The sequence below is a fragment of the Pipra filicauda genome, unplaced genomic scaffold, assembly GCF_003945595.2.
Source record: "Pipra filicauda isolate LSUMZ 115617 unplaced genomic scaffold, ASM394559v2 scaffold7_size6619720_pilon, whole genome shotgun sequence".
Lineage (NCBI taxonomy): Eukaryota > Metazoa > Chordata > Aves > Passeriformes > Pipridae > Pipra > Pipra filicauda.
Genome location: NW_024104976.1, coordinates 398,339 through 413,833, shown reverse-complemented (window position 1 = coordinate 413,833; position 15,495 = coordinate 398,339). Strand labels below are relative to the sequence as shown.

The 15,495-nt window shown below is 39.8% G+C and overlaps 1 protein-coding gene across 1 annotated transcript in view; it reads left to right on the top strand.

Annotated features, from left to right (window-relative positions):
- The window catches only part of SH3GL3 (SH3 domain containing GRB2 like 3, endophilin A3), a 46,901-nt gene extending 32,788 nt beyond the window's left edge, over positions 1-14,113 (top strand). The window contains exons 3-9 of the mRNA XM_027715793.2: positions 135-207; positions 732-875; positions 1,551-1,684; positions 3,042-3,200; positions 6,033-6,136; positions 7,346-7,473; positions 13,315-14,113. Coding sequence (XP_027571594.1) covers positions 135-207; positions 732-875; positions 1,551-1,684; positions 3,042-3,200; positions 6,033-6,136; positions 7,346-7,473; positions 13,315-13,520 — 948 coding nt within the window. The 3' untranslated portion in view covers positions 13,521-14,113. The remainder of the gene's footprint in view (positions 1-134; positions 208-731; positions 876-1,550; positions 1,685-3,041; positions 3,201-6,032; positions 6,137-7,345; positions 7,474-13,314) is intronic.
- The last annotated feature ends 1,382 nt before the right edge of the window (positions 14,114-15,495 follow it).

Here is a 15,495-nt window from a genome sequence, read left to right as displayed (position 1 = left end):
ATGTTAAGCTACAATATTTGTTTTATTTTAAATAAAATTTCATAATCAGCTAGAATAGTATATTATGTCCAATAGAATGATCAGCTTTCTAGTATGCAATTTGCTTTTTGCTAACTGTTACTTTTCTGTTTCAGAAAATTGATGTTACTAATAAAGCTGTAACGGAGCTTCTGTCCAAATCCACGGAGTATCTTCAGCCAAATCCAGGTAGGACAGGAACAGTAGGTCCTGGATTTTGATGAACATTGTTTTATTACTTGGAAATTAATTCTAGGCAAATAAAAGCTAATTAGGTCATCATGGTGAGGCTTCTCTCTGGAGTTCTGCAAAGTTCTTCTAAGGAAGTGAGGGAGAGAGAGCAGGAGATTGGCTTTGGCTGTACTTGTATCTCCTCTGTGTTGGCTTTCTGCAGTATTTCTAATCAAGGGGCTCACGGGCAGGACTGTTCAAAGGAATGTGAGTGTTGGTGAGTATCCACAGATGACAACAACCACTCCCACTGTGTATTTGCCTGAAGTAATGATGCTCTTTCAGCTGGGAGTAAAAACCATTTTCATATGACCCACATTGTTGAATGGAATCTTATTCCAACTTTTGACTATCAAGTACTGACAACAAAAACCTTACCAATCTGCACAGCAGCTTAGTGACTTGCTTTGCGACTTTGCTTGTTAAATGATTAGTTTTAAAAGTGGTTTTATCACTTTTTTTTTTTTTAATGTCCTCCTTAGCATACAGAGCCAAGCTGGGAATGCTGAACACTATGTCAAAGATCAGAGGCCAAGTTAAAACCACAGGCTATCCCCAGACAGAGGGACTCCTGGGAGACTGCATGATACGGTATGGCAGAGAGCTGGGCGATGAGTCTATGTTTGGTGAGTTTGTGAATCTCCTCTGTGAATATTTCTGCATAAAGTTCTTTGCAAAATGTTACTCAGTGACATAACCTGTGTAAATAGCTACTGCAGGTAAGAGGGAAAGTTTAAGTACAGGGATCAGAGGATGATTGATATAGTTAAGAAAAATGATGCTTCTGCACGTTTGTCCACCTCTATTGCAGGTGGGTTTGCTAACATTGATAACTGGTGCTGTCTGATCATCCCTGTTATTTCCATAACCATTTTATTTACTAAGTTGCCAAACCTAAGTAATTTAGGGTGATTCTTAGATGCAGTGTATTTCTTTTAACCTTTAAATAAAAATGCTTATGCTATATTTGAGAAGTAAACGAAGGGAAACGTTTCTTGTAGAAAAAAATAAACAGTGACTTTAGATAATTATTTTTTTTTAATAATGACCTGGGCAAATACAGTAGGGAAAACAGTAATTTTTTTTCCTTTGATGCCCTCCATGGAAAAAAAAGGTAATTCAGAACAAAAACTTTACAGTTCTAGTTTTCTGTATGGAACAAGTGTAGCTTGAATTATTTTTTTTTACTCTTCAAGGGCCTCTGGCAAATACAAAGATACCTATTTGAAATGGGTATTTGATTAGACAAATTTTCTGCTTTTGCATATATTTGCATATAAGTAGCTTATTCTTTACCATAGGCCTTGCACTACTGGATGCTGGTGAGGGCATGAAGCAAATGGCAGAAGTGAAGGACTCGCTTGATATCAATGTCAAACAAAATTTTATTGATCCTCTACAGTTATTGCAGGACAAAGATTTAAAAGAGATTGGGGTAAGTTTTCCAGGGCAAATCTTCACTTATGAATAATGAGAGTCAATCAAACTCTACTTCCCTGAGATTTTTCTTGAAAGCAATAAGGCAAATAAATTTCACTGCATATAAGTTTCTCTCTCTGGCAAAAGAGTGATGAAATCCACTTAAAATCAATGCCTGGCTGTTTCTCACTCATCTAACCTACTCCATTTGCTATATTGCTTGTAGAATCAGTACAAGGATAGTGAAAAGAATAATATTCTTTGTTTTTCTGCTATTTTATTTTAATCAACATCTTTATTAAATCTTATGAACATGTGAGTGGGCTGTGATTTACTGCTAGTGATTATCCTATCTTACCATCTCTGTCAGCCTAAAGCTGTTTATAATAGAGAATGAATATAACTGTTAGAAAAGGCTATTCAGGGCAATCACAGAATGTTCTGAAAAGTGTCATAAAATGCTGAAGTGCCATATGCCACCATAGGAAAAATACAGGACACTAAGGAACACATTTTTAACCTTTAGAGTTAAGTTTTTCAGTGTTTTTGTTTACAATGTGACAATTCAAAGAAAGCCAGGCAGTCTTTGTTTGAATCTGTTGATTCCACTGGATTTGAGTAATAAGCAAGTTAAAATGATGAAATGCAGAAATGAAAGTTATTTTATTTGTTTACACATAAATGGATGTGGAAAGCATAGCAAAAAGATAGTAATAATGTCTTGATGTCTCTAACTGTCTCCCATGATACATAACTGTTTTCAGTTGTGGTTCTTCTGAACTGATGAAAAGAAGTTGTTTGACGTTAGTTTTAATGAGCATTTTGTACTGTCACTTTGAGTCCATTCTCCAAGTCTGTCAGACCAGTGATTTTTGGCAACAGAAAAACTTGTGTAGGTAGATGGAAGTGTCAAGTTGATACCTAACAAAGAGAGCAAGAATACAAGATTTATTGAAGCACTGCTTATGATGGGAAAATAACCCTTTAACTTTTAGCAGTCGTATTGCAAGCAATTCAAGACATAAAATTGAATTACATGTAGATTAGGGTGACACACATATTTAGGTGGATCCTGCTTCTCATTCGGAGAATCTGAGGTGTTGCATATTCAGCGAACTCCATGAGGTGGATGTCTAAGATTAGCAAATCAAAACAGCCGATACCCCACGTGCTAACAAATGGCTGTTTATTAAAATTTCATTCAGCCCTTGACTTACCTGATGCTGCCTTGGATCAAAGGGATGGGCTGTTAATAATCTCTGAGCCTTGTATTTCTCTGAGTCTGCATATATTTGCATCCTTAACTGAAATCTCCTGTGTTTGTTTGGGCATGTCCTGTTTGGTCCTTCTCATAAATGTTTTGTCTAATTTAGCATCATCTGAAGAAACTGGAAGGACGCCGTTTGGATTACGATTATAAAAAGAAGCGTTTTGGAAAGATCCCGGATGAAGAAGTTAGACAAGCAGTAGAAAAATTTGAAGAGTCAAAGGAACTGGCTGAAAGAAGCATGTTCAATTTCTTAGAAAATGATGTAAGTCTGTCCTGCATTTTTGTTTGCTACAGTACATCCAGGAGGGCAAATGTGTGGGACTGGATAAAGCCTGTCCCATCCTTCACAGAAGGTAAGGTCTGAAAGCAGAAAGTGCCTCTTCCTGCTTTCAGTCTCCTGTCAGAGAAGAACATAATGCACAGCACAAATGGGACAACTCAAGAATTCAGAAATTTCTTCTGGAGATACAGTGGCTCAGACAAGATTGCCACAGAGGTCTTAAATAGAACTAGCTGAGAGTAGAATGCAGTTTGGTCAGTGAGAGGGTGAAAGCTGGAAGATTAGCATAGTCATAGACCTGCTGCTGAAACTATGAGCAAGGGTCTATACCCTTTATGAATTTTAGATCACTTACAGGCAAAACTTTGCTGCTGTTTTGGAGTCTCTGAATGATTTTACCTCTGAAAATCATTATTGTTACTATTTGGCTCTGAAAATTACTCCATAGAGTGAGTTTGTGGCTTGGGCTCAGGTATGTGGACTTTGGCTCAGAGTTCAAGTCCATCATAAATGATGTCTAAATAAGGAGCAGCTGTGGTCATTCAGGATAATCCTCTCTTCTGTCCACACACAGATAAACAGCAGGATGTGCTTTCTCCCATGTAATCATGGAATTGTAGGAAAAGAGAACTGGACCCATTTGGACCTATTCCAAAGCTTTCTCTTCTCCTTTAGGTGCAGCATCACAGCAAACGCACTTATAAATTAAGAAGTGTGCTGTCTGAGCAAACTGCAACAAAGAGGAGCTGTTAAGTGAGAATATTTAACTGCAAGCAGCCTCTCCCTCTATGCACACCCAGTTATAAACTAGTGTGTAGCTACTAAACTGTTTGTAAATGGGACACATTTGTTCCAGCAGGGTATAGTGTAAGGTCTCTTGCTGCTTCACCTCTGGCAGGACTTTTTCCATATTGTATATGGCAAGTTCATTGCCAATGAACTTGCCATATTCACCAGTGCAAGTTATATGAGGGCAGCAAAAACTGTAATGTGCTCCATCAACAATTCCAGCACTGTCCCACTGTTGGCTCTACCAGTTGCCTGGTTGCACTTTGTGTGTGTTTTACAATTCTGCCTTCCATCAGCAGCTGAGAAATGTTTCAGAGAGTGTTTATCATTAGTCAAAGCACCAAACTGAGGGTAAAACAGTGCAGGAGTTGAACTGGTTTAGCTGAGCCACTAGAGAACTTATGAGTTACGCTTTCTAGTATAACTTACTCTGCCTTTGGGAGGGTGTAAACTGGATGTCCCTCTGGATTTTTTTCCATACCCATTTCCTATTGTTTCTCTTTAAAGAAAACTCTGTGCTCTTTCCCTTCCGTTTTCCATGCTGACTCAATCTGTCTGTCTTCCTCGAACTTCTCATTACAGCCTTGTGGTCTAACCCCAGTCTAACTGGGTTTGCAGAGATCTTAACTGCAATCACTTCCTTATGATCCTTTCCAGTTCCCCAAGTGTCTCCCTCTCTTGGTCTTCTTGCCGTGCAGTCTCTGCTCTCTGAGGTCTGGTTCCCAGCCACCTTGCCAGGTGCCTTTTCCAGACTCAGTCCTGATCCACATCTTTCTCAGGTTTTTGCACAGCTAGTTCCAGACCTCCCACATCGACACTGTTGCAGGCACTTCTTATCAGATCCATCTTCCTGCCTTTCCCACTCAACGAGTCCCAGGCTCATCTTCCTAAGTGGCTTTTAGTCCCTCAAGTTTCTCTGGCTCTTTCCCAGTTTCTCTCTCTCTCTTCTAATACACAATTCCATATTTCTTCTGGCTCATAATTTTTCTTGTTTGGACAATCTTTTTCTCTGACCACCCCATCCAAACCCCAGGCACTTTATGTGTTGTCCTCAGCTGTTTATATTACTCTCTTCTGACTGTGATGGAATTATATCAGCTGTTGGTTTGGTTCTATGCATTTTATTTCTGTGTGCTATGTGACAGTGTTTGGCTCTCTTGGAGTCCTGGCAGAATTTCTAATGGTCTTTTTAACTGAGTAAAAGCAGGCAAAGGATAGCACAAAATTGCCATGGGTCCATAAAACATTTGTAGAAAGCTGAAGACATCATGATGGAATGGAAACATGTTAGACTTCTTGGGGTCTGTCTTCTTAATGTTGTCTTAAAGGAAGAGGACAAATCTGTTACTGCTCCATCCCCTCATACAGCTTGAACTTTTCTGCTTGTCTTAGGAGAATGAGATTATTTGTTACCTCATGAATAAAAATATTTTGAAATTTTTTTTCTCCTTCATATTCTCCCTTTCCTCCACATTCATATTTTTGAATGATTGGCTGATGCTTTTAAAATCCAAATAGGTAAATCAGGTTTCATTTATCGGTTTATAAATGCTGCCATCTAGTGAGGTAAGTTCAGATCATTTCAGAACTGTAGTTTATAAACATTGCTAATCAACACTAATGGGTCTGAGTCACAGGAGCTATCACGGTGTAATTTCTTCCAACATTCTGATCAGAAAAGCCCTATTTTCACCTGCTAAGGGGTCATGTCCTGTTAAATGTTTCGGGCTTGGGTGTTGACAGACAGCTGGCTTGGAAGTTGAAAGCAGAAGGGATTTGCACGTTGTGAGAGGAAATGATTCAAGGACCCAGCCCTGAGTTAGTGAACTAGAAGTTACACCTCAGTTTTGTTCAGTTTCCAACTGGCACTTTCTTTGACAGACTCACATGTGCTCTTTTCCAACAGCCTCCACAAGGTACCGTGGTCTTTTGAGATACCAGGTCTGTTTTGAATGATCTGTTCATTTATCCTTCAGCTGAATGTACTGCAGGCTCCTTACAACTATTTTCCTCTCTGTATTTCAGATAGAACAAGTCAGCCAGTTGGCTGTGTTTGTAGAAGCAGCACTAGATTACCATAAACAATCCACAGAAATCTTGGAGGATCTGCAGAGCAAGCTGCAAAACCGGTAAGACTGAACCCCTCAGAAAGTTTTGATCCTCTTTTGCAGCCGAGGTTCACAACTGTGGAAGGTCACTGAAGTAGGAGATCCTGTAGCACCAGCTCACAGATGCACATTTGCTGTGCTTTGTGCTGTGCTGAACTCCACTGCTTTCAACTGCTGCCACCTGGCAGGTTTTTGCTGTGCTGGGAGACTTTAATGCAATGCAGGATCTGCCCAGGGAGCTCTGAGTGTGTGCAGTGTCTCACATCTGTGGAGGTTAATGAGGACAGCCTCCCTTTGTTTGGAAGTTTATTTCAACTTGCATACCTGGAGTTGTGTTTTGGAGGCTTTGCTGAGGAGTTGGCCTCTTTTCGTTGAGATTAAAGGTAGAACAACATTCTACAGCACAGTGAGGAACCAGCCAGCTGGCTCGGAACACAGCTGTGCTGTAACACACGTGTGAAAGGCCCAGGTACTTTGTGTCATCCTGGGAGAAGTTAAAAATGCTGCTGCCATTAACGTGTTCTTGGAGAACCAGAGACCTGAGTGTCACTGTAGCAAAGGCAGGGTCGAGATAAGTGTCTGGGGCTTTCAGATCAGGGTGGACGTGGTGGCTGCGAGCATTGACATGAGGGTATCTGTGTCTGCAGACACCCTGCACCATCCCAGCTGGAGAGGGGGCAGGGAGACAGGGAGTTCTCAGCTGGGCCACATGCACATACAGGAAGGGGTATTGAGGCAGTTGGTGGTGGCCAAATGGTTGTTTCCCATTTTCTCTAATGAAAAGGCAGTGTGTGAGATGCAGTGCCTGGGCCTCTGTCCTGGCTGTGTTTCTGCATATGCCATTTGCAGTTGAGCTTTCCAGAGAGCTCATTCCTGCAACTTGTGCTGAACTCAGTGGCAGCCGTGGGTGCTCATCACTTCTCAAACTCAGACTGTTAAGTTTTATGCCTCTGTCAGCAAGACTGAAGTATTAGATAAAATTGTTAAATAGAACAGGGACTTGTTGAAATTCAAGGATTGCATTAGAATTGAGGAGCCTTTACTAAAAACACACACTCCCCCCCAAAAACCCAACCCAACCAACCAACAAGCCCACCACAATAAAACCAAAACCAGCAGGAGGTTTTCTTACCCCACCTTTCAAACAGCAAAGCACTGAACCTGAGCTTAAGTTCTGTTAGTATCCCTTCCTTCAAGGTCAGTCTCTTGCCACTCTTCTCTCTGTTACAGAATAAATGTAGCATCTAGTCGGCCTAAACGTGAATTTAAGCCAAAGCCTGTAATAACTACAACTCTGGAAATTGGTGATAATCAGCAGCACAATGGGATTGCCTATAGTTCTTCCATAAAAACATCAGGTAAGTCTGTCACCACAGAATTACTGTGTCTATAGATGTTTTGCCAGGGTGTTGCTTGAGGTATTCCTTGTACCATGAGAACAATGGATCCATGAGGCATCAGTATTCGTGCATTTGACTCCAGTTTGTTCCCCAGATTTGGAAATGGACTTGTGAAGCAGTGTTCCTCTCAACAGCCTCTCACCCATCTGAAATTTAGGTGTGGCATTCTGCTTGGTCTTTTATGTTCTCCGTGTTGCCACTGAGGGTGGGAGGAGAGAGGGAGAGGCACTTGCAGAAAACAGTTCATTTCTTGCAAAGACAGATGCCTATGGTGGGTGTGTTTGATCACTGTTTGGAGTATCTCCAGGTGCTAATTTTTCTCCACAGTCTGAGACCATAAATGATCAGAACAGGATGTTAAATATTAGCTATGTAAAATTCAGAGAGATGACTCCCACCCTTACTGATTTTATTAACATTTTTTACTTTACTGCCCTCTAAATTATGTGTGCATTAATGAACTGAAGTAGGTGTGGTGGTGTGGGCATAGGATCCCTCCTTTGATTAGGCCCTGATTCCACAAAAAAAAAATCAACTGTTGAAAGTTGTATGAATATTAATAATTAGTAAGGTTGCACTACTCATTAAAATAGCTTTTCTTCATCTCATGAATAAAATTATTTTGTCCTATCTCCTTAATGACTACAGTGCATGATGAAAGTTAAAAGACCAAACCAATAAAAAACCCAAACAAACAAAAACCTCAAAACACAGAAGACAACTATATGCAAAGAAAAGACAACCAGAAAAAGCCAAATTTTTCCATAAACATATTTTGTAAAGAAAATAGAGGGGATGTAGGAAGCCAAAGGTTCCCTTCTCTGCTTGGTGTGGTACCTAGGATCTTTTTCTGAATGTTTTTCTTTTTATTTTTTTTCCTACCTTTCCATTTTTCCTCTTCCCTCCAGTCTTCTTTCTTTTTAAAGGTTGTTGGGAGAGAGAGAACTAAAAGTGAAAGAATAAAGCTTGGAGCTGTAACTTCATGCTCCTTCTAATGTCTCTTTAATTTTCTTTGCACTGTGCTACAAGAGGAAGCTATTATACAATCCACACTGAAGGGGATTTGCAGCAGTTTGGCAGCATAAATTCCACCCAGCAAGATCTGATTCCTCGATTTGTTTGAAGCTCCTCTTGCTGCCTGAATGCTAAGAGTAGTTTTTGTGTTGCTGTCAAACGTGGGATGGAGGGAGACAACCCCCTCTGCACATTCTCCCAGGTCAGACCACTGGTTCCTAAGACATGTGATCCAAGGACACATTTCATCCAAAGCACTGGAGATGTTTGCAGTGATCAATAACTTCCTGGTTATTTTATGAAAGTAGCAAAATCATAGCAACTTTATTAAAAATTCAGCATACAATTTCTAGGCCCCAATCACTTACTTATCAAGTTATCATAGCTTTTATTTTGTTCTGTTTTGCATGTGCAGTGGAGAAAGGAGATTCAGATTCAGCATTTGTTTATAAACTAGCGTGTCAAACCACATTACAGTGGTTTATCATTGCCATCAAGTAATTGATCCAAGATGTCCTTTAAGGGTAATCAATCCTGCCTTTGGGAGAAAGATAGATGATGACTTCTCAAGGTTGCTTCCAGCCCACTTAGTTAAAGAAAAGTCCCAGTTTTAAAGAGCTGAAATTCAGCGAAAACTGAAAAATAAATGACCACTGACCAGTAAGATAAGGAAGGAGTGAGCCACTTCCACTCATTGGCTCCATTCATGGACTGTTGCATGAACTGTTTGCATATCATTAAATGAAGGGTTGTCACTTACTGCTTCAGTCTCTCAGGGCTGTCAGAATGCAAAAGAACTAAAACAAAGATGAAAGAGATGGAAAGGAGAAATGGGATATATGTAACAATTCTTGCCATTCTTAGTGTTGCTAATAACAGCAGAAAGACCCTGTATCACTTTTTTTCTCCTGAATAAAGTGTGAGTGCTGTGCTTACCTCCCCAGCAGGTACAATCACCAGTGATATCACTGTTTATTCTCTTCTCTTTTCCTCTTCCTACTCAGAATTTTTCCATATAGATTTCTGTGGAAGTGCTGTGGGGTCAATATGCCCAGCTCATAAATGGGGAAACCTTTCTGTCCCTTTTTAAAATCAGAATCATGAAACAGATTAGATTTATGGTCTGTGATTTAGAGATGTGAACCAGGCAGCTTTAAGCAAAACTGCTAAATGTCTTCAGGTCTCCCTGTGGTGGGGGGATAGTATGACAATCATCCTCTTTTCCTTTAGAAAACTGACCTCTTCATCCTACACAAACAAGTATTTTCATGCTTAGTTTTTCCTGTTTACACATTGACCCTCACAAAATATAGATGTTTAATTTCTCTGATACTGTCACTCAAGGTAAGTAGTATCGAGGTGTTCAGAGAACCCCTGGAGATCAACAGGTCAGTTCAAAGTAAGCCATGATACTTTCACACAACTGCCACATTACAGATCTGAGTGTGGAACTCACTTTTTCTGTGTTTCACAACAGTTTCTCAAGTATCATCTTCTTGGGGCAGAAACTGTATTTTCCTTTGTATGGTCTCTACCACATGGGGATTATTTACTACTAATGACTTGCACACATTTGCAGGGCTAGATTCACATAAACCTAATTTTTATGTTGTGATTTATTTGGCTGCTTTGAGTAAGCACAGATAAAAAAAAATCTGTATTTTAGTTCTAATTCTTTGTTATCCTCATTAATCATCTGCAGCTGTGAGCATCATCTGGCTCATTTTAGAACTCTGTAATTGCTGTATTACATCATGCCTTTCACTCGTTTTGTTTGTCAGGTTTGACTCTGATATGAAGTAAATGGATCTGGTTGCCACGTGCTGGAATTTAACATAAGCATCTAAGTGTTTACTCACTTCAGCTACAAGGGAGGCTGGAATTAATTATGTGAGGAAGCTTCCAGTTTGCAATTATTAAAGTACAGTCTTGCTATCTTATGTATACAACATGGTATAGAGGACAGAGTAGATGCGGGTACAGGCAGTAACTCCCTTTGGGGAAAACAAGCAAGTAAAAAACCAGTCTGTCATTGAATGGTATTCTGGCTTCATCCTGTAACACTCCAGAAATCACAGAAAGTTTCTTGCTTAACCTGGTGTTTGCTGTCCAGGCCTGAGTGGTGTGAAAGTTAATGACAATTCTTTTTTGAATGTGACAGGAAAGTGTGGCAGTTTTAACCCCACAACTAGAGAAATAAAGGAGATGTGTTTGGAGTTGCAAATCAACATAAGTCCTGTTTGCAGAAATACAAGAGTGCAATTTCTTTGGCTGAAACCTCTGCAATGTATGTGCAAGTGTTTAATAGACAGCAAAAGGCTGGAGTGGTGCCAGCAGTTCTGTGATGTTAACCAGTGTGTGTTGCAGACTGTCAGGCAGCACTGCCCCTGTTACCTTTGTCAGGGAAGCTTTGTCTCATTGGATTATACAGTAGCAGCAGCTGCCTGACTCTAATGAAGACTTTGACTGATCCTACAGCCTGGAGTGAAACCGGTTGTGCTGGCTGTGACCATTATTTGAAAATCTTTCCAGGCTGCCAGACATCTTTTCAGTTCTTTGGAGCTTAAAATGAACCAAATGTGATCCATCTCATATCAGGTACCTTACTGTCAAAAATTAACAGGCCTGCAATAATAAATTAGCCCCATTGGAGCAGCTGGTGAAAGCGAGGAACTCTGTCAATTATTCTGAGTGCTGCCTTCTGCTGTTGACAGTTCCAGAGAGCTGGTACCAGTTCTACCTTGGCAAAGGCTGAAAATAGCTCAGCTATTTTTAACACAATCAGTCCTCTTTTGGTTTTAAACACAGTCCGTTTTTGCTGGGCAACTGACTCCTCTTGATTTCTGCTTGGACTGTTTCAGCAAAAGTAGGAGAACCAGGCTTTCCCCTGGATCAGTATATTAGACCAGCCCTAATTTAGTTTGTTCCTGTAAAACTACCCTGAGCCTTCCACAGGCAGAGGACAAGTCTGGCTCTGGGACAGTGCTGCTCTGGGGAGGTTTGCCGAGCGGGATCTCTGCTGGCAATTCTCTCCCATTCTTATAAATAAAAGCTTTCTTCTGTTGCTGTACAGCATAAAACATACCCACAAAATAGAAAAGTAATTCCTGCTTGCCAGTTTTATAACACCAGATACTGCCCCAATTGTATTATTGTCAATTAAAAAGATGATTTCACCTGTCTGTTCTCACTGACTGATCACCAGAATAGTTTTCAGCTGGTTTCCTTAAGATAATTCCTTTATCTAGAAAATGCTGAAAAGTTTCTTTTTAATAGTTTTCTGTGTATTACCATGATTAACAGATTAAAATGCATTTTTGCCACCTTAGCTACTATATCTGTATTGCATTACTAGTTGTATGCTGATTTACCCAGTAAAAAATGATTCCTCAAGGGGATTGCATGATTAGCATGTGGGATAGCTGGGGGAGAGAGTCCAGACTGGTATATTGGAAAATTGTTGCAATGTTCCAAATAAGACAACCTAAACAACTTACATTAGCAGTTCAACCTCTTAAATATTAAGTTCTAGTGTTCTAGAGGTGTCATGCTGCCAGGTGTTGCACTGCTGTTTACGTGGCAACAGCATGAAATCTTTTCTCCTATTCTTCCTTTATAAATGTATTTTAAATTACCAGACTTTCATTTGGATATACTAATATGTTTTTAAAAAATATGTTATGACTGAACTTCAGTTGAACCTCTGGCTATCCTTGGCCATGGAGCTAAGCTTTACCATTTGAACATTAGATTAAATTTCATTAGAATAAGTTATTATTCATAAATATGAATTAATATCTTTACCACAAATCCAAGACAATGAACAGCCCTTCATGAGAATATCTTTATAAAAGGTAACTGCATTTCCAAGGTTAACTTCTTTTGCTAATGGTGGTTCTGTTTTATACTTTATATTGTAGAATATCCTTTATATTATACTTTATATTTATATTTACTTGTTTTCCTGTAAATAGATGTACTTACTATTACATTTGCATATGGTACCACTAATATTTTAAAAGAGTGATTTGGAATGAAGGTCTTTATAGCAGGGCAAACACTTTAAGTCACAAGAATGGCCAGATCCTGTATTGGAAAACTGTTTTCATCCTAAAATAGTTTGACAGGCACTGTTGTTTCCCAGCATAGCCTTTGCTGTAGTTCAGAGGGACGTGTACAACAAAGGATTTGAGCACATGAACTGGGGGAGCAGTAGCCCAGAAGTGCCTGTCACTGCTTGGGTGAGGTGAGGGTGGAAGCCTTGCTCCTGCAAAGGCACAAGGAGTGTGACAATCCAGGTGGCTGCCTGCAGGCTGCAGGTGTGTGCAGGGAGGAGGGACTCAGAGCCCCTGCCCTCGTGGTGTCCACACAGGAGCACTGGGCTGCTCTGCAATTTGTTTAAATGATTCCTTGTCATTTCCCCTGTTGACTGTTCTGCTTCCTCAGCTCCTGCCCTTCCGATCCCTCTGTGGCAGCTGCTCCAGGGACCACACTGGTTTTGACAACTGATTACTCAAACCTTCAGTTTGAGATAAACATCCTTTGCAAAGGGAAGGCAGCTAGGAATGAAAATGGAGTAGCATCTGTACTTAAGGGAGGAACAGAATTACACTTTAAACTTACTATAACTAGTCCTGTATTCTATATGCAGAAGCACCAGATGTTAGTGGGTAAAAGCAATGGAAAAACTATCAACAGGACAGCAGAGCTACATTTTTGACCCATTGTTTCATGGGATGCTGTGAAGCTTGATTAATATGGTTGTTTTTTCTGTCACTGGGGCAGGTTCTTCAGTGCACATGGATCAGCCTTGCTGCCAAGCTCTCTACGACTTTGAGCCAGAAAATGAAGGCGAGCTTGGGTTTAAGGAAGGGGACATCATAACTCTGACCAATCAGATTGATGAGAATTGGTATGAGGGGATGTTAAATGGAGAGTCTGGCTTCTTCCCCATTAATTATGTTGAAGTGATAGTTCCCTTGCCTCAGTGATTGTGTCATTTGAGCTGTGAACATGATTTCATGACTGAAATGGATTCACAAATGTTCTGTCAGTGTGGCATTCTGTGAAAGCCTTGCTATTTGACTGACTTACTGACTTTTGTATGCGTCTTTTTAAAATGTATTTATTTTATATTCAAAAAAATTTCACCTTCCCTGATTTGTCAACCTGCAAAAAAACCCATACCTAGTTTTTTTGCTTTGTGCCTTGAAGATCACTGTATGACGTGTTTACTGGTAGCTCACTGTTGCTCCAAAAATGCATTTCCTCGCTATTATTGTATGTGGATTTTTTTTTTACCTTTGGCTGCAATGATTTTACTATTGAAAACCATTTTTAAAAATACTGTTAGTGAAGCTAACTGTAACCAGTTCCTCAGTTACTGATGTCATTGAGCTCTTTTCATCTATCACACTGTAATTTATTGTGAACAAGTTAATACATCTTTCACCTTGTATGTTGACAAAAGGCAAAGTGGTTGTTGTCAATATGATGATGATGTTGTACTAAGTACAAGTTCTCAGCATTGAAAATTCCTATAATTTACTGACCAAACTGAATAAATATTTCTGTGGGATAAGAAGAGTGGCTGCTGCTTCTATACCTGTAGTTCTGGCACTTGTTTTTGAACTGGAGGTCACTTTTGCTGAATATATGAGCTTTTGGTGACAAAAACAATGCTACATTAAAAATGCACAAGTAAAGACAAAGTATTAGTTTTATAACACCTCAGGCCCTGAATTCTAATCATCTTGACACCTCTCTACTGATTGTTTAGCATTTATAATGTCTAACTTTTTTTTTCTAGGAGGAGGATAAGAGACAAATTCCTTGGAACTAAGGACAAACTGCTTCTAGTTCCACAGAGGTTGTATAGAACACCTGTGAGAGAAATAGGTATCCCTGGTACCTACTGCAAACAAATGAAAAGTCAATATACTTCTACTTTTTATGTTTAGTTGAAAGGGATGGAAAGGAGAAAAAAAAAGAGAAAATGATGTGATAACTAAAGATATGCTAAAAAAAAAGCCTCAAAATTAAGGACAAATTTAGGCATCCTAAGTACTTAAGTACTAAATGAAGTTAGAATCACCGTGTTTCTCTATTAGCCATCTCTTGCATGTTTAATGATGGAGTAGTGACCAAATCAAGTCAGCAGCCCCAGAGGAAGATGTGGTATTTTGCCAATTGCTCTCCATACAAGATAAATTGATGAGAAGAGAGCTGAACTCTTTTATGGGCAAACTGTCTTGAATCCACCTTCAGAGTTTCACTCTGTAGCCGGTTCTGTAGTCCAGCTGAAACAGCATTCCCTGGAGAGGAAAGAATTTCCTGTGTATAACAGGTGCAGTCCCTTTTCCTTTTAAGAAGCATAAATAGCCCCCATGTGGCTCTCAAACCCAGGGCTTTCTGGTTTCTCTCACCTCTGGTCTGGACTTGTGCAATGGTCACAAAAGAGGAGGGTTATCCTTCATAGCTTCTGCTGGAGCCTGCTCCTTCAGGCACATCATTTCTGAATTACTAGTTACTAGAGCAACAATAGGGAAAGCAAAGTGCCCTGGCTGGTTTTTGAATGAAAGTAGCTGTGAAGTTCTGAATATAAAATGCTTGAGACAACTTACACAGGTTCAAGTCTTTGGGATTCACAGCTGCTTTTGCTTTTCCCCCATTCTAAGAGAGATCTCACCTACCTTACCATTCCAGTACAGGCAAGAAATGAGGAATCAAAATCTCCCTTTTACCTCAACAGAATTCCCTAAAGGAAAGAATTATATATGCACAAATGTACGTGCACAGATATATATATATATTTGAATTCTCAATACACTTTTCAATAGACAGCTTGCCATTTAGTATAGAGCTCCTGGACAGCTGCAATAGATGCCTCATTAGAAGTAGAAAGTGCAAAATTAGTAACCTGGAAGCAAATCAAAAGCTCTACACTGTTAGCAATTAGGGTTTCCT